Genomic DNA, 20,718 nt, shown 5'->3' with positions numbered 1-20,718 from the left:
ATACATAATTTGTATTTTTGAAGAAATATTTTTATTAGTGTATTTTTAATTATACAGAATAATGGGTTTCATTGTGGTGTTTTCATAAATGCAAATAGCGTTCTTTGGTCATATTCACCCCTCATTGCCCTCTCCTCCCCCAGTCACCTTCCTGGTTTCTAATAGCTTCTCTTTTACTTCGATGTCATTTGTTTTTTCCATTGGGTTCCAGATATGAGGGGAAGCATGAAATATATCTGAGTCTGGCTTATTTCAGTTAGCATTATGATCTCTATCTAGTTCCATCCATTTTCCTGCAAATGACACGGGTTTTGTTATTAAAGAAACATTTTTAGAGCAGCTATTTTTTCTTTTTACCAAAACATTTTGTTTTATTTAGGTGTTTTATGTTTTCATTTAGGTATTTTATCTGTCATTTTGTAAAGAGCATTTTGAAACTGTGAGATCTCCAAACAACATTTTAACATTTAAAATATATTTGTACAAATAATAGAGGGTTTTCTTTGTAAAGGTTCAACAACTTCTCTTCAACAAGTAAATGAATATGTTAATAATGTTAAAATGATAACTTACATATATACCATTGTAAACATCAAATATAACAATGTCCATTTTCTATTTTAAAACTATATTATGACATTTCTAACTGGGGGGAATTTTGCATCAGTTTTGAATTTTTTCTTTTTTCTTTTACTTTTTTTAAAGAGAATTTTGTTTCTGTTAATTAAAATGAAAATTCTATGAGTTACATGTCCTACTTAAAAGTAGTCTTAAATATGCCTTTACATACATTTCTAAAATTTCAAAAAAGGCCTGCAAGGCCTTTTTTGCTCTTGAGTACCTAATCTGATATGCACAGTTCATCTGCTAGGACAGGAGCACTTCTCAAGTTTATCTTCTATTCCTAGTTCATATAAGGAAAAACCAGCCCACTCCAACTCTGCAGTCTGTGGCTATGTCAAAACTGTCTCTGGTAGAGAGGAAATGCTTCAGTTATTACTTCTCTCTTGAGAGCAACAACTGCAGCTAATCAGTGTGTATTTCTCTGAAAAGAATTAGAAATTCCACATCAACTGCAGTATAGTTCTGACTGCATTGCTGGCAAAACTTGCACAACAAAAAGTGTCTGTAGCTCAACACATCTTAGGAGTACATCAACAATTCACCTTTTCCCTGGAGTCTGGACAACCCACATCTGAGCTAGTACACATGTCATCAGAAGGTGAAGTGTCATAGACATCCTCACTGTAGAAGTACATAGTTGAATCGAATGTGTTCTTACCTTTGAATTCAGTGTGAGAAGATTAACATCGATTAGTCTTCCTGCTGTTCTTTATACTCTGTCACCCCACAACTGAAGGTTGAAGAATTGAAATACCAGCCTTTACACATTTTCATGGAACAATCATGGGGAAAGAAACTGTGCACTCTGCTTAAAATCATAGTAGATTATAATAAAAGTAATCACATGCAAAAAATAAATTGTTCATTTTTTAAAGTGTGTTTTTCAATTCCACCCAAAGTTTGCTGATACAAGTATTATAGTCATTGTATCAAAGTATTTAGTCCTCAGAAAGTCCCATGCTCTTATCAACCTTTTCTTCACGGGCTTACCACAAATTTAACCAATATAAGTTTAACGTGAACTTAGTATTGGTGAACTTCGGAATACTATTCAGTGGCCTGCTGAATAGTTCAACTTGTAGGTCCCTACCATCACCTCGGATGATGTGCTTGAAACTTCATAGTTCCTAAAACCATCTCTTCATCCTGACATCTTTATTTACTTATTTATTTTTGATTATAGAATCACTGACTTCTTTTTGTCCCTTGCCCTACCTCTAATTAGCCTTCAGTTCATTCACGTATTCAATATTGAATACTTCCTTTTTGTGCTAAAAATAGCTGCAGGGTTTCTGTCTTCCTGAAACTTGCAAACCTTTTGGATTCTTATTTAATAGTGTTTTTCAACTATCTCTTATAGAATTTTTTCACATCAGAAAAAAGTTTCCTAATTGATATCCCTATTCTACTTCATCTTGTATATGTCCACCAATTTAATCTTCCCAAAATATTTTTATAAGCTATCATTGGTTTTTAATTTTTTAGTAATGAAAATATACTTTATGCAATTTGACCTTCTACAAAATGCTTTCATATACCTCAGTTTCCTTAGACCATGATTATGTAGTACTCTTCCCACTCTCTAGTTGAGAAGACATCTGATATGTGCAAGAGCCAGAACTCAGTTTTCCAAGAGCTGGGAGTTCTCTCTAACAACAAAAAACCTTTACCACTTAAGACCCTCTAAAGTCTAACCCTCGTCTATCTTGCTGTACTAATTTCCACTTTTACTGTACATACCTATACCAGTGTGACCAAGTTTACACTTATTAATCCTTAAATATGAGTTTCCTGCTTCTTTATCTTGTATGTGTATGTTTTGCAAGGGCAGTATTCACACTAACCAGCAAAGTATGTGCAGTCAGAAAGTACTGTCACCTCACAGTCAAAAGTTTTGTTTTTTTATTTTTTATTTTTTTTTTGATAGAAAAGTATTCACACAAATAAATACATCATATTTCCTTTTAATTTGTTCTTATCTGGTTTGATCAGTTTTCATTTAGGGAAAACATGTTTTTAAGTTTTAAGTCTGCTTTTTGAATTTGTAGTTTTTTCTAATGTTATTTTTTCCTATTTATTTCTGCACTGCTGCTTTTCCTCATCCATGTTCCCACCCGTACCTGAAACTCTTCCCTCCCTCTCTCCCTTTCCTTCCTCCCTAAGTTTTCTTTCACCTTGATCCTTGCCATCCTCCCTAACTTTATGTGTAGAGTTTACATATAATTTCTAATTTTTGTTATTTATGTACATGTTTAGTCTCTCTAACTGGATTAAGTGCTTCTAGAGGACAGGACTCTCATTTTTACATTAAAAAAATACTATAGTTTCATTTGTAGTTATTTTTATATAATTATTTTTTGTGACTTTTAAATTATGTAGGGTAGTAAGTTAATTGAAAATGGGTTAAAAAGGTATAATATTTTTTCCTTTTTTTCAGAGTTAAAAACTCACCACTTAAACAATCACCAGGTTATCAGACAGAACTAGTTATTCAGTTGGTATGGGTGGGTGGAGAACCACCACAACAAATAACCAGCTTGGCGGTCAATTCTTCCTATGGACTGTAAGTATAAAATGCTTTTCTTAGTCTCTCCATTGTATTCCACATACCATTTTATTTTTAGAAATAGAAAGGGCTATCTTTTTTTTGTCACCTGGAATGTCGTTATATAACTTTAATTTCATACTGAACTCAGTGTTTATTTGGAGCATAATTTTGTTCTGATAATTTATCCTGGTATACATACTTGGTTTCCTATATAAAGAAAATATCTCGTGGACCAGTGAATTATATTATTAAAGTCAACGTATCATCTCCTATATATGCTCCTGAAGAACTTCCTTTATTTTCCAAAAATATTTTTTTATAATTCTCAATTTGGAAGTTTACCAGCATGAACTGATAAAACTGTTATAAACTGATTTTATAAATATTAAACCGTAGCTATGTCATTTGCTCTTTCTACTTCCAAAGTTTAGTTTTACAAATTTGAAAGGGATAGGAATAGGTTAATAAAGTGTTCATCTACACTTCATGTATATTTGTTTTATTTATCAAGTATGTAGTATTAATTATTATATGTAATTTTTTTTTACAATGAAGGCTTATAAAGCATGTGTTATTTTTCATTTGTTTCAAAAGTCAGCACTGCAGTGTAAAAAACTAGTTACTAACTATTCAGTCCCAGAACTGTTTATCATGTTCAGGTTACTGTCTTTTCCTAGGTTTTATCCCTAGAGATTTGTTCATCTTTTTTGTTCTTAGAGCTACCACTGTGTTTTCTATTTCTTGCAGTTGTACATCCAACTAAGACTAGCTATAGTCTGAGCTAGTATTGTCTGGTATTTTTTATTTGTTGCCATAAATTTTAAGAGCACAAACCTCATCCTTTTAAGTACTTTATTGCCCACCCAAAGAAGAAACAAAAAGGGAATAAAAAAAGAAACAATAGCAAATTAATTGATTGTAGGCCTTGCTGTACTACTAGTTATATTTTGTTTGGCATTTTTGGCATCTGTGTATTTTTGAAATTTGAATTAGTTGCCAAAACTGTATAATTTTTAAATTCATATTTAAAACTTCAACTGAAAAGTCTCTAATTATCTGGTAACTCTGTCCACTCATGCATGGCAATAGTCAATTGACTCAAGTTAGAGTTTTTCTTCTTTAGATGCATCATATATTCTTCAGTTCTTGGGTGGTCTCTTATGCTACTTATGTAACTCTTTTGTACATACCAGGTTTCAACTTCTGGCTTAAGATATCTTTTAAAAAAATAATAATCCTTTATTCATAGTTGATTGGTTTGTAGTTACTGACATAATTGAGAAAGCATTTTCAACACCTCAAGAGAAAGTCTTCTAAGACTTAATGCTATCAATTTTTTTTATTCTTGGCTACAGAGAATTACCAATTTTTTTAACCCACTGTGAAGGTCCCCTGTTTTTCTAGGAGATGTCTTCCTCTGAGAGCTTCCAAATACCCTCAAGGCAGAAAAAATAGGTGTTAACATTACCTCATGGGGAGATTTATATCTCTGAACAAATTTCAACTCCTGTGCCAAATATTTTTTTATAAATGATATTAATAATTGATTTAATGGTATTGGATCATGAATGTCCACAGAAGATATGAACAATTCCAGGAAAAGGCACATGTAACCTGTATTTCTATACCTATAGTTTTCTTTTGTTTCAAAGAATAATTTTCTGAAAGACCTATTATTCTTCCTCCTTCAACCTTATAGATGACAATACATTTTATTGTAAGTAATTTTTTATGCTAAAATGTTTGCTCTTTTTCTATTTCCAGGGTGGTTTTTGGCAACTGTAATGGCATTGCCATGATTGACTACCTCCAGAAAGCAGTACTGCTGAACCTGGGCACCATTGAATTATATGGCTCTAATGATCCTTACCGCAGAGAACCCCGATCTCCTCGTAAATCTCGTCAACCTTCAGGAGGTAAAAAGAAAAGGAAAAAGTCCTGAGTTTTAGGATTTCTGTAAATGTTGGCTTACTTTTATATAACTGCTTCTGTGATGTGAATAGATTATCTGATTTAGACTATATAATAAACAAACAAAAGGCATCAGTGCTGTTTTTGTTTTGTATGGTCATTAGGTTTTACCATTGCTTTTAATATGCTAGGATTTTATTTAATGATGAAAAAGAACCACAGACTTCTTCAGATAAATTATAATAACAAATATTTGTCTCATTATTATAGGAAAAAACTTAATTTCAAAATTTTGTCCCTTTTGTTGTTTGGTCTCTGTTTGACCAATAATTTATTGTTTCACTTATTTAATTGACAGGAATCCTTTCCGTGTGGAAAAAAAATACTTGAATGCAAAAGTGATTTGAATTCTAAAAAAGATAACATTCACAGAGAATCTTGATTTAGTACAAGCCCAGATTCATTTAGAATTCTTTATAGCATTTTTTTGTACTTGATAAGTTTTGACACTAATACCTCATAGAACATATATATAGTTAACTATTCAGTACTTTTTGACTTTTTTAACTTCACAACACACAGTAAATGGCATTCAGTATGATACACAGGATATACTAATGAGATTTGCAGCTGTAATTGGCCTGTGGGCTTCAGTTTACTGTAGGCCTGTCCATAGGACCAGGGATTGAGAAGAATCCTTTTTGAGGCATGTTTATTCATTTGCAGAATACCCCCATGCATTGGAGTACTATTTGAGAAACTCTTGGTCTATACTTTCTAACTCAGTCTTTCTGAATTAAAATTCTCCCTGAGATGGTGGTATAACTTGGTGGTAGAACACTTTCTTAGAATGTGCAAGGCCCAAGATTTCATCTCTATCACCATAAAAATTTTAAAAATAAAATAAATAAATAAAACATTTCCTGAGATATACTTTTTAGTTGCTCTCATTACGTAATTCAGCTAAAATTGCCAATTTTACTATGCAAAAATAAAAGTGGGGTTGAGGGATGTACGCCTTGCTATCATTTTGACTTGACAGTTGAATTTCTCCTTTTAAATTTTTTTTCTTTTGCATGTTTGTGAGCCTAATCATTTTGTCATATAATTTCTTCAGCAGACATTGCTCTTTAAACCATACCATTCTAGTATCTCTATCTCCTTTTTTTTTTCCCCCTTTCCCTTTTTTCTTGCTTCACTAAGGTATGCTGATTGTGACTTCTTGCATGTGCGGCGTATCTAGCTTATATTCTGAGTCTGTGAGAAAGCTCCGTTCTTCTTTTTTAAGTAAGTTATTTGTCTTGGCATGTCTGTTCTTTGTAAAATCATTGTTTTTTTTTTAATTTATTTATTTTTAAGAGTCTATTAAAACATTTTTTATCAAAACCACTATCTTTGTTACTTAGTTCACATCAATAAAATGTATATGAAAACAGCTATTTAAATGCTATATTTAAATCCAATTTATAAAGTAGAGAAAATAATATTTAATGTTAAAAAGTTAGAACATAATCATCACAGAAGGTTTTTTTGGAAAATAAACTTTAAATAATCCTTTTTAAATCTCAGATAAAAATTTTACTAGTCCTAAAATTAATTTGTTCTTCTTTAGATGGTCTAGTAGTTTACATAAAATTACTGATAATTAAATGTCTAAATTGATCCAAGGATAATGCCATTTTCACCATGCAGTTAAAATCTGCTTTTCTTAAATTTCACCACATTCTGCTTTATTCTCTAGTAAACTCCATAATATTACTTATTATTTACTTAATTTTATATTGAAGAATTAGGTATTAGCCATAGAACAACTATTAAGAGCTTTTCCTTATTAGTGTTAAGACATTTACCCATTTTTATTATGCCTCACTTCTTCAATATTTTGGCTTTTTTCAATAAAGATTTGAAGAATTATTTTAAAATAACATTACAACAATATTTGCATCCCTAATTTCAAAAGGTGTTTATTTATTTTTCAAATAAAGTTAAATGTAGAATAATTGGTACTAAAATTCTTTGCACTGGTATTAAAAAATAATATTCTTATTAAATGTTGCTTAGTATTTCTTGAGGTGTAGCCCAAATGCATCAACTTGTTCTTCAATCTATTTCTTTAAATTTTTTAATATTTATTCATTTATTTTTGGCACTGGGATTAAACCCAGGGACACTTTACCACTGAACTACATCCCCAACCCTTATAATTTTTTAAGTTTAAGACAGAATCTCTATAATTTGCAGAGTCTGGCCTCTAACTTGTAGTCTTCCTGCCTCACCCTTCCAGGTGGTTAGGATTTACAAGCATGTGCCACCACCTCTACCCTTCATTCTATTTTAACAGGTCTGATTGAATAAAGACTTTTTTTGTTGCTAATAGGTACTGAGGTATTTTCATTAGGAATCTAGAATCAGTGAATTTAATTTATAAGACAAAACATTACTATTTAAGTTTGAATGTGTTATAGCTATAATACAGTACAGTTGAACTACTGGCTAAAGTGTTGCCTGGGTTTTCATGATAAATATTATAGAACTATCAAAGGAACAATTTATGATAAATTTCAGTTACTTGTATGTCCGCTACAATTCTGATTCTACTAAAACTGGAACATAGGATCATATATGTCTTCTTTAATTGCTCATTTTATCAGTCAGAAAGTGAAGGACACTAGGGAAATCTTTCTTCTGAATACATCTCTATAACCCAAGTAAGATCTATTCAGTAAGGTGGAAATGACAGACACATGGGGAAAAGTGCATGCTCTTACTCTCTGAAGTCAATGACAGTAGAAGCAAAATGCTGTATCTGTATTTTGCAAAGACCTTTTTGAAAAAAAGTAGAAAGCTCTGAAACTAAAAGGGTTTTTGTTGTTGTTGTTGTTATTGTTGTTCTTGCTTTACTTTTTGTTTTTGTTGTTGCTGTTTTAACTACAATGGAAATTATTTTCAAGTTTTCAGTATTTTCAGTAAGATAGAATAGGAGAAATAGCTTTGGTGCCCAGTATTACTATTTAAAAATTTGTGTGTATGTGTATGAGAATGTGAGAGAGAGAGAGAGAGAGAGAGAGAGAGATTGAGACTGTGAGAGAGAGAATGAAAAAATATGCAGAAATATGCAGTGGTCCCACTTATCTGCCAATGATACATTCCAAAACTCCTGCAGGATACTTGAAACCATGGATTATTCTGAACCCTATAAATACTTTTTTCTTATACATACACACCTATGATAAAGTTTAGTTTAGAAATTAGGCATGGAAAGAGATTATCAATAATAACTAATACTTGAATGACTTTAACAGTGTACTATATTAAAAGTTATGTATATATGGTTTCTTTCTCTCAAAATACCTTATTTTATCATACTCATCCTTCTTCTTGTGATGATATAAATACTTAAAGGAAACACTTTGTGGCTTCTCTTTGGCAAATGTGAATTACCAGCATCACTACTCTTGCAAGTTATTTGGCCACAAGCTCGGTGACACTGAGGCAGTAGATCTGATAACAGAGAAACATGTGAGGTGACTGACTAGCAGATTGCATATATACTACACGGGCATAATGATTCACAGTCTGGGCAGGACAGTGTAATATTTCATCATGCTGCTCAGAACAGCACCTCTTTTAAAATTTATGAGTTATTTGTAGAATTTTCCCTTTAAATTTTCAGATTGCAATTAACCACAAGTAATTGAAACCCTAGAAAGTGGGCAGAGAGGGACTGCTGTGTGTGTATATTTATGTGAAATAAAGGACACAGTCAAGAATGTATAAAAGTATTGTACAAATCAGTAAGTGCTATGTCAAATTTTAAGACTGATTTCCAAATAATGGGAAATATAACAAAACATTGTTCACATAACATGGTGATGGAAAGATTAGAACTGTGACTTAGGGATGATGTTAAAAGGTGGTTAAAAAAATGAACTGGCAAAACTTTCCTCTGTTCACATATGAATACATCACCTGTGAAACTCCACATTATGTACAACCCAAAAATGGGATCCTAATTAGAATAAATTATTCTCCATATATGTATAATATGTCAAAATATACTCTACTGTCATGTATATCTAAAAAGAACAAATAAAATAATAAATAAATAAATAAAACTGAAGTAAACTTAAAAAAAAAGAAGGTAGAACTAAATAACTTTGTTTCACAGTTCTCCACTAAAATGAATTATACTCCTTGGAAAGTATGAACAAAACAGAAATTAAAGCCTAAGCTACTTTATGTAAATAAGACAAACTAAGCAATGATAAAAGGATATAAAGGAAAATCACAAATTTAAAAGGTACCCTCAACTGGGTGAAAGTCATATTTTATAAATCAGTTACCTTGATATACCATTTTATCAGAATTCTAAAATAAGTTTCTATGTAACTGAGGCCTTGTGTGCATATAAAAAGTGGAGATGATCAGTAGAAATCAGGCATTCACTGAAAGTAACTCATACCAAAATCACTTTTTTAAATCTGATAAATTACATTAATGGCTGTGGCAGCTTGTGGACATAATAGTTCCTGAAGTTAATAGGTATTTGATAAGGAATTCTGTGATACTTTTGTGAACCAGACAGGTGGTAAATACCTAGTTCAGTTTGACGATTCCAAGATAGATTATACCACGAGTCAGCAAAATACTGCCTGCAGGCCAGATCTGGCCCACTGCCTGAGTTTTTAAGTATTGTTTTATTGGAGCAGTGTCATGCTAATTTATGTGTTACCTATGATTGTGTTTGTGCTGCAGCATTAGAGCTGAGTAGTTTCAATAGAGATTTTAGATTAAAGCACCTGAACTGTTTGTTTACTATCTGCACCTTTATAGAAAATGCTTGCCATCACCCCCAGGTTAAACCACGGTATCTACTGGGTCATTTTGTGGCTTAACATTAACTTTGATCTGTGTGTCTTGGATAATAGATACATTATGTTGAATAACACTTGATTATTTAATATCATGAATAGTAAATCAAGCTTCCTATCTGAACATTTGAAAGAGAAGGTGTGCTTACTAAAATTGTCACTATTTAAAGGGTAATTCTTGAATTTGATGGCAGAATAGATTCAAAATGTTATTTATAGGTAGAAACAGTAAACTTAAACCAATGAAATGAAATTTATCAGCAAATATAAAGTACATTGTGTAATATATTAAAATTGACTATATATGTATAGAATAGAGAAAATTAGCTCAAGAATAGCTTTTTTTGTGAAACATACTTGGAGATTTTTTTAGTTCAGTTGGGCAAAATTGAATCTAAATCTGAGTCCTCATTTTAAGTGTCTGATACTAGAAAAGTTATTTCTGAGGCTCTATGTCCTTCCTCAATTGTAAGATAGAGACAAATCACTGTCTCATAAAATTAATATAATCATTAAATGAAATCCATGTATCTAATCTTGTGACTGGAACATTATTCGTGCTCAAGTGGTAGTTTTATTTCTATTGACTACAACTTAATGCATGCCAGTGTGACAAAACTGCTGAATACGCTAAAGTAAGAAATATAGAATATTTAAAATTAATACTTCTATGTGCTTATGTTCTATTTCCTCTCCATTGTTAAACAGGTCATTTTGTAAAAGTAAATTTTTGCATAATATGTGGAAACTTCTGCCAGATAATAGTGGCAGTGAAGCAAACTATCTCCAGAAGTAACTAAGTTTTTATCCCTTTGTTAGATACCTAAACATTCGGTACTTCAGCTTTTTCTTCTATAAAATGAGGATAATACTGTCTTCCTCATTTGTTTCTTTAAGGGTTAAATGAGTTAAGAACTTAGAAAAGAATCTGGCATCCAGTAAACAATCAGTGAGTGCTGGATATAAATAGCTATTTAAGTAGGGCTGCTGTACATTTGAGCAGAGCCTGGAAAACTACTACTAGGAATTTTTGTTGAAAGAATCCTAGCAGTAACAGAATAGATGGTTTAGATTACATACTGTGAAATTATCTTACACGTACTCACTCAGTCATTCGACAATATTTGAGCACCTACCATGTGCCAGTCACCATTATAGATACTAAAACAGACAAAATTCTCTGTCTTCAAGGAACTCACATGTTAGTGAAAAGTGCAGGCAATAAGAAGATAAGTAGTGTGTAGTAGGTTTCATAATAATGCCAAGGGGAAAATAAATAAAGGAAGATTTGAAATATCCATGATGGGGGTGTTAAATTTAAGACAGAGTAATGGGGTGACTTTGGAATGGAGATTTAAATTGAGAGAGTTATTACCTGAGGATGTCTGGGAAAAGTAAGAGAATAGCCAATGTGCAGCAAATACAAATTGCTCTGAAGCAGTATGTATGTTGAGTTCAAAGGACAGTGTGGAGTTAGTGTGTCTGGAGTAGAGAGAGTAAGAGTGGTGGAAAAGTAGGTGGAGGGGGACAGAAAATAAAGTCAGGGAAATGAGAGGATAGCATATATGGTGGGATTATTTACATGAACCAGCCATGTACTATTGACTTTGACTTTTATTCTGAATGAGATAGAAGGCATTGAATGGGGTTTTTTTAAACTGATTTAATGTTCATTTATAATACATTTTATATTTAAATTAAGTCACCTCATACCACATTCTTAAATACAGCTTCCTAAATATTTCTTCCTGGACAATTTTAAGAATGATAACCATACCATATGGTACATTTTATAGTATTTCATAGGATTTATAGTACATTTAGCATAGTATTAACAAAAATTCTGTATTATTCTTGAATATTCAGTACTAGGTACATTGTAATCACTAGAGTATATTATTACTATTGTTTAGATACCTGCTAACTTAGTGTTCTTTCAAAAGAAAGTACATTTAGATAAGCAAATATCTTATCAAATATTAAATGCAAATCTCTTACAGCTATCATCTGAAAACTGTAAGAACTGGGGGTTGTCTCTCTCAGAACCGTTAGTTTGAAAAGATTTTTTTAAAAAAGAAAAAAACATGTACTACCAATTCATTGATTCTCATTCCAGAACTTCCTGCCTAATGAAAACTAATAATAATTAATTCAGACTGGAAAACATTTGTTATAAACCCAATTCAATACTTGGTTTTGTGAAAATGTTGCTGTAAAAATTTTTCTTAGTTACCATGGAGATTGTAACAGCATGTCTTTTTCCAGTGTAATATGAAGGATACCTGTTATGCATGTCCATGGGTTAATGTGACACCTGACTTGTGTGGCTTAATGAAGCCCCTTGTTGCTTTTCCAGCTACTTCAAACTCTTGATGTGTTTTCATTTATAAGTAATTTTTAAACAATTTGCTGGAATTTTTTTCATTTCAGTCATCAGACAAGTTCATACTAGTTTTTTATTTTATATTTCACCATTGCTTTTAGTTCTTGTCTATAGAGTAAAATACCTTGCTAAAATTTCTAAGAATTTAAGCCATCCTATAAAATGGATGACTTGCATATATAGAGAGAGATATATATCTGAAAAGAAAATATTTTGTTAAAGATTTTTAAAAACCACGATATTAGTTTTTCGGAGGTATTCCCTACAAGATAAGTAATGTGCAATGTTCTTAATTTAGCAAGTTTAGAGATATAAAATGTTTTCTTAGTTCTCATTCAGAAATATTTAAGGTAGGTGTTTGAGACATACCTAGGGGAAACATTGTTGAGGTTTGAGTCGAAGGTCCTTATGATGTAAAAATTACCAAAGTTATTTGAATATATGTATTCTCTCTTGAGGAATTAAAAAATAATTACATAATATGCTCTCACATTTCAGATTTAAAGAAAGTCATGCATTGTGTTACTGTCCTTTAAGAATAACAAATTACCTCAATTGGAAATTCTGTTTCTAGCCTATATTTTTATTTGTTTAATTGATGACTGCTATATTATTTTGAGATAGTTTAATATCAAAGTGTTTCTGTCTCAAACTTCATAATCATAGTATTACTACTGATAATCTGTTAATTTACTGAGTTCTTTTAAACAGATAGTAGTAAAATCTATGCTGTAAATAGATGATAAGCTCACTTATATAAATTCGTGGTGTGATTTCTTGTTGTTGTTTTCTTCTTTTAGCAGGTCTCTGTGATATTAATGAAGGGACTGTAGTCCCAGAGGATCGCTGCAAATCTCCAACTTCTGGTAATTTGTCTTTTTATTGAATTAATAATTTTGATTTTATATAAAGGAAGACAGTATATCAGTATATCTTTTCATAGATAAATGTTTAAAATATACCTAAAACACACTATTCATGTATTTGTTCTTAAAATCATAAGTATTCTTTACATTCTTTTTAAGTAAAAAGGAATAAATACAAATATTACTATATAAATATCCATAGCTTTTACATAGTCAAAGTTGTGTAATTGTTTATTTGATTTTCTAATATTTATAATCTTAAAGAAAATATGTTTTATTACTTACCATTACATCACATGTTTCAGTTTCCTATGATCTTTTTTTTTTTTGGCTCTAGGTACTCTTGGCATTATTTATAATAACAGAGTAGAATCAAAGAAAAATTAGTAATGTAATATGCTTCTCTGGATTCCTTAAATAATATCTATTTAAATGTAATGAAAAGTATTGTTTTGTGTGTGTTTTGCTTTTGGTTTTTTGGGTTTTTTTGTTTTGTTTTGTTTTGTTTTTTCTCTTGTTTTTGCAGTCCTGAAGATCAAACCCAGGGTCTTTGTACATGCTTTGTACACATAGAGTAGATAAGCACTCTACCACTGAGCTACATGCCCGTCCCTAAGTATTATTAAAGACTTTTGATACTTAAAATTGAGTGGTGACTCTAAACAATTAGAATAATTGTAAACTAGATTTTTTTTGATCATAGTAATTTCTGATATATTTATAGTTTTATTAAAGCAGTTCACCTTTCTTATCTACAAATGGATCTTCATGTGACCTTTGTGTATATTAATATTTCTAAGGATCATTAATTATAGTATATTTTGAGACCCCTCAAGATTAAAGAGATCTTGAATTTGTTATTATATTTTAGTGTATTGAAACTGCTAATCTTTAATAAAGTTGACTTCTTAATTTTAACTGTTACAGTTATTAAATTATTCTGAGTAGAAATTTTCAATAGCTTTCCTCTGGAAAGATTGTTCTTAATATAAGTAACTATTTTCAGATATGTTTTGTCCTTCTGTAACTAGTTCTCTTACATTAGAAACAATTGTAAAGATGGGAAATATTGAGAAGGCTATCTTTACTCCCTCAAATTTCAGTTTAGCACTGTATTAGATCTAAGACTGTAAAAAGTTTTATGATATTGCCAGCCTCAGCAACTTAGTGAGATTTTGTCTCAAGAAAAAAATAAAAAGGGCTGGGAATGTTGCTCAGTGGTAAAACTCCCCTAGGTTTAATCTCTAGTACTGAAAAGAAAAAAGAAAAAAAAACCTGAACTGAAACTTAGAAATTAAATTACCAACTTCAAATACTTTTCACAGTGAGATAGGATATAAATAAATAAAAATAGTTATTATGTGTTTTAATAATTGTTAAAACTAATATTGATTTTTAAGGTATTTATGGATAAGGAAGAAATGTATAAAAGCACATTGTAAGTTAAAATAAGTCTTTCATAAATATTAGAGAAGTATGGTGGAAATGTAGAGTAGGCATAATGCCTTTTATCAAAACCAATGTATTTACTTAAAAGTAACTCATATAAATGAAGAGAAACATTTTTTTAAAGCTTTTAAATCCCATAATCAGGGTTTGTGATTTTTACTGTTTAATCAGTATCAAAACTCTCTTCAGAACATCATGAGAAAGTACCACTAATAAATATAGTTTTCCTTTCCATTTTTTAAAACTAAACCAGTGGTCTCTCTGAAATAGAAAGTTAATTCTGCCTAACAAACATACACCCTGAGCAAACAAAGGTGATGGGCTTAATTCAAAGAATTTCAAAGGATTCAGATTGCTTCACTGAACATAGTAGTATTGATAGATTTTTTAAAATATTTTTTCATTTGTAGATGGACACAATTCCTTTTATTTTTTTAATTTTTATGTGGTGCTGAAGATCAAACCCAGTGCCTCACACATGCTAGGCTACCACTGAGCCACAACCCAGGCCCCAGATTTCTTTTTATAATGCATTAAAATGTGTGTATAAATGTGTGCAGGGGAATATGTATGTGTGTGTGTATACATTAATCATATTAAAATCATTTAAAAAAAATCTTTTGTCAGGTTATTTTCAACTGAAGGGCCACATATACCATTATATGACTGTTGCTGTGATAAGTTTTTGTGTGCTGTAGAAAAAACAAACTGTAGATATTGCTCTATGTTTTTATTTAATTATAATAAATTTGTTCAAGTAGGATATAGTGAATACCATTTGGAACTTTAATAAGCTATCATAGGGGTTATGGCATTCAGTAGTAGGCATTTTTAGTTAGGGAAAAAAATAAGTCTGCTAGTCTTATTTACATTTCAAGCCTAAGTTACCTGTTCATATTTTTAAAAATCAAACATTTATATCTTTTATTATCATATATAGTTGTTATCCTGCTATTATCTGTGAATGACTTATATCAGATAAAACTATCATTAGTAATACATTTTTGTATATTCAAGTGACTATTTGTTATCAGAGATGACAGTATTATTTTAAAATACATGTACTATACTATGACAATAATATGCTTAAATCTGAATTATGTGTACATGAAAAACAGCTATTCCTATTTCTGTTCATAGCAATGACACTGAGCTCAATGTTACTTGTGGTATTTTTTGATAAGGAACATATGTGGATCTACAAATGCTATTTTGCAACAATAATATGATTGTTAGAAAGTAATCACGTAAAACCACTATAGAAGTCATTGAATCCTACTAGTGTTAGCAGGTTTTACCTGGTAAGAAATGTCAAGGATATTTGCTGTGTGACTAAAGGAGGAAGTATGATTTGGGGAAGAGGAACATACAGGATGTCAAATTTTGGCCTAATTCATTAAGATTCACTACTTTTACTGGGAATGATTTTAAACACAGAAGGAAACCTATATATTTACCTCTAATTATTTTCCATTCATTCAGAAATATTGTACTTAGAGACACCTACATGAGAAGCACTCCACTGATGACAAAGGGGATACAAACGTGAATCAGATATGGATACTGTTTTTAAAATTCATTTCAGTGAAGAAGATCTTATGTGTGTAAATTTAAAATATAGGATGTTAAATGATAATATCATAGAAGAATAAGTAGATAAATCATGTGATTTCAAAGAGGGGAAGTGATTTAAAACTGGGAAACTTGTGAAAAATTTAATAGGGAAAATATCATTTGAGATGCACCTATAAAAAAATAGGTCTCTAAAAGTGAGACTTATTTTCTCTAAAAGTCAAGATTTTTGCCAAACTGTTATTACTGAAAGAAAAATGATTATAGAGTTAATATTTACATATACATGGACCTACATGGAACATTATGCACTAGTGATTGCTGCACTGTAATATTATCAGACTTGTTAACTATATAAATGTCCTTTTTCTATGGTAACTGACATAAAAACTTGTTTTATAGGTTGCTAGGTTTTTTCATTTGTGCTTTCCTCTTGTGTAACTCAGTGTTTTTGACTGACTGTGTGCCTGTTCCTTCCATTGTCTTCGTTTGTGTAGGTTCTTCATCACCACACAATTCAGATGAAGAACAAAAAATGAATAATTTTATAGAAAAGGGTATAGTATCTTTATTTTATAGTCTTTTCTTTTACTTATGTTTAATTCATTTAGTTTAATTTAAATAGATTTTGACATTTTATATCAAAATATTATTTTCAGTGAAGACCAAAAGCAGAAAGTTTTCCAAGATGGTAGCCAGTGATATAGGTAGGAAATAGAAATTTCTATTTTGTTTCTAATCCTTGCTATGTGCAATGCTAACCCAACAGCAGAAAATTATCCAATGCATTGCATTTTGTATATATTAATTGTTATTCCTATTCTAAATAATAATCTCTTGGGCTGTGTCTTTTCTAAACTCATTGGGGCAATAATTATTAAAAATCAGTTAAATTGGGGCTACAGTTCTTTCTCTAACTTACAGTGTGAATTATTCTAATAATTTTTTTTGCTTTACTTTAAAATAAAGCAGGGTTCAATTTATGTCATAAATAGCATGATTTTATACTATTAAGTTAAGCTTTGAAGTAGTTTTTCTTCATGGTTTCATTTGTGTTTTATTCTACCTTTATAGCATGTTCCTTATGTTTTCAAGACCCTAAGTTCAAGTAAATTGTTTTCTAAAGATTGACTCTTTTTAGCCTGTAATCTTAAATGAGATTTTTTATTGCCCCTCTACTTATCCCCCACTACAAGTAAAAAGATTTTTATTACCCCTTCCAATTGTTTTTGTGGATATACTTTGAAATAAATTACTCAGTGTAATGTTCTCAAAATTTTAAACTGAGGAAAAAATATATTATCAAATTTAGGGGGACATAATCAAATTAGAGGTTTTTGGTAACAAAAATTGAATGTTTTCTGGAGAGTTTTAAAGACTGAAAAAAATAGTTATAAAAATAGGTCATAAATTTGATCTTTGATTTTAACTAAAGTTATTATACAATTATTATATTATTTTCCCCTCAAGACCTCTACTTACTTTCTTTGAATTCAGTTAAATTAGAGGAATATCTAGGCAGCTGAAATATCTTTGCTTTTTCTCAACTGGTAATGTTTACTACATGGTTAAATTTTCAAAAATTCCTAGAACTAATACCCATGTTATCTGCATGCTATAAATTGAACCCTGTTTAGTCATATTAATGGTGGCTGAATGTTAGGCCTCTGGTCATTTTCTAAATAAGGTGGGCAAAGGGGAATAAATTACTTACCTCTTTGTATTTTTCGTGAATCTGTTGATAATAATTGAATTATGTGCTAGCACTGTAGCACAGTACCTTTCAACAAATTTCCTTTTTAGTATATTCTATCTTAAAAACACATTAGAGGATGTTTTATTATTACATAATGTAAAAAATTAGAAAGGGCTTTCCTAGAGACATTGTACTAAACAATTTTTAGAACTAAATTAGCTAGGAGTTTTATCTTTCATGAATGAGACTTTGGTGCATAATTGAATTTGTTCAATAAAAATCTGTCTGATTTTTAGTCTGGAGGTTATTGTTGCTTTTTTAAATATATTGACCAGCTTCCCATTTTTTGTGTGTTTTAAATAGAACATATAACTTGGAATTCTTGAGTTTTGACTATTTGAAAGACTTCAGTAACAAATTTGTTAGAACTGAGAATATTATTAGAAGAGTAGTTTTTTGATAGCATTCTTGATTTTTTTTTTTTACGTTATTGGTGATTTTTCTTGTTGTGCAACTTCTGTAACTATATATTTTGAGAATCATGCCAACTTATTCCAAAATTAGATTAGTGAAACAGGTATGCTCACTAACAATGTTATACCACTAATTTTTTGTGTAATTTTGTTTTCAGTTGGAATCTTTCAGTTTGTTTGTTTGTTTGTTTTTCATCTCATGATTTGGTATGTAATAGGAAAACTAAATACCTCGAATTTTTCTCCTTTTTTTTTTGAATGAACACTTAACTTTTTGTTGTTGGAAAAAATGACACATTAATTTATCTCTCTCTGTTAGTATCTAATTTTGTGATTAGAATTAGCATAAAATATGCTATTGAGAATCATGAGTGTCAGTGAAATATTGGAAGAAAATTCATAGCTATTCTGAGGCCCTCTGTCAAGACTGGAATTTTCTATGTGATATGCTATGTTGTGTAAAGTACTAGGAATGCTTGAGTGTTCCGAACTCTCTATTACCCCATCATCAGTCTCATTTTTGCTAAAAAATATCCTGAACCTCATAAAAGTATCCCCTCTCTCTATCTCAATATGCAAACATTTACTTAAGAGTTTTACTAAGGAGAGCATAAGAATTAGATCTAAAAATGACAAATTGGGCATTGGTAAAAGAACCACCTTGGGTGGATGGCTGATTGAACTGGCTTCGTCCCTTGGTTTCACCTGTTCTTTGAAAGTAACTACTACTGCTATCAGAGAGAGAAAGAGGTTTTGGTGGTGCAAGATTCCATTTACACTTTCACAGTCAGCCCCTCATTGTTTCCCACAGCCAATGAATAGATGAGGAAAATAGTTTTGTTTTCTTTTTTTATATACCTAGTCATTATAATTTTTCTGGCATTGTACCAGCCCTTTTTAAATAATATTTCTCACTTAGTCACTCAGTAATTTCAGTGAGCTAGTTACTGTTATTTCCCTATTTTACAAACAGGGAACTAAATATAAGTTATATATCTGTTATACAGCTGGCAAATGACAAAGTAGAATTTACACCCAAGTAGTCTAACTCCACTGACTGTTCTCTCCAACAGTCTCTTACAGTACCTCCTAATATAATTTAAAGCTCTAAGGATTCAAAAATAAATCTATTATGTGTTTCATAACTAGATAATCTGGTATGGCCCTGCTCTGTCTTTGTGGTAACCTGGAAAAAGATGGTTTATGCTAAGTTCTGTGCTAGCATCAGATCTCAGATCCACTTTGGTACCCATTACCCATTCATAGTATATAATGCTTAGAAATCTGCCTTCCTCAAAGACCAGACTTAAGACAGATAACTGGAGCAAACTGTGAAGTATCCTAACCCATCTACCCAAGGGCCTGGCTTCCATTAGTTTTCGGATGGACGGCTAAATCAGGTGAATGAGTCTGACAGTGACTTCCTTTCTCATACTTGAGGAGAACAGCCTATAAAGGAATAAACTTTAGTCCTTTGAGTTTTATAGCAAAAGCATGGAAGATAATATAATTACATCATCTACAGGGAAAGTTTACATAGATGGGATACACACATAGTAATTTGTTTTGCCTATTTATACCTTACAATTAATTTCTTAGTAAAATCTTAATGACCAATATTTTTTAAATCAGGAACTTCTCAACTATGCTTAGCAATTTCCATAAATCACTGAAAAAGTAAGATTGGACATCAATTTTTACCCCTTCTTTTGTAACTTATAAAAATGTGAAAATGAAATTCTGCTAAGTTTCTTATTTTGTTAATATAAAAATAGTTCTAAAATGTTTACATTTGTTAAAGCATTAATCAAATTTTTCATGATATAATTATGAATAAAATATGGTCTAGATTTTAGCATCATTTGTTACATTTGAAATACATGATTAATTTTTTCTAAAGATTACTGACTTACTCTATTTCATTATGATAAGTTTCATGCCAAAAGCAGATTTCTAGTTGGATTCCATAGTCTTTTGATCTGGCCCATGTTCCTTTTTATTACTGATTTTCATGTAGAAGGGATGATAACTGAATCACCTGATTACATGATACTATGAGGGGAAAATAATATGAGAAAGTAATAAATAAGGATTCCAAATTATACTAACTTAACTGTTAAGCAAAAAAAAAAAAAATATGTTAATATGGGGATGATTATACCTCCAAGATCTCTTTATCTATCCAATTCTGAGAGGATAGTTATTTAGGTAATGATTAATTTCTTAACAAAAACTAAAGTAATGTTTGAAGTCAGATTAAATGAAGATAATATTGTTCATTAGTCTAAATGCTGTTAGTTTTCATTACATGAGCCTCAGTGATTC

General features: G+C 30.7%; 1 protein-coding gene across 1 annotated transcript in view; it reads left to right on the top strand.

Annotated features, from left to right (window-relative positions):
• The window catches only part of Stxbp5 (syntaxin binding protein 5), a 173,210-nt gene that overhangs the window by 105,167 nt on the left and 47,325 nt on the right, over positions 1 to 20,718 (top strand). The window contains 3 exon segments of the mRNA XM_047557634.1: positions 3,062 to 3,187; positions 4,937 to 5,088; positions 13,138 to 13,203. Coding sequence (XP_047413590.1) covers positions 3,062 to 3,187; positions 4,937 to 5,088; positions 13,138 to 13,203 — 344 coding nt within the window.

Source organism: Sciurus carolinensis, chromosome 7, assembly GCF_902686445.1.
Source record: "Sciurus carolinensis chromosome 7, mSciCar1.2, whole genome shotgun sequence".
Lineage (NCBI taxonomy): Eukaryota > Metazoa > Chordata > Mammalia > Rodentia > Sciuridae > Sciurus > Sciurus carolinensis.
This window is presented reverse-complemented; position numbering and strand designations above follow the sequence as displayed.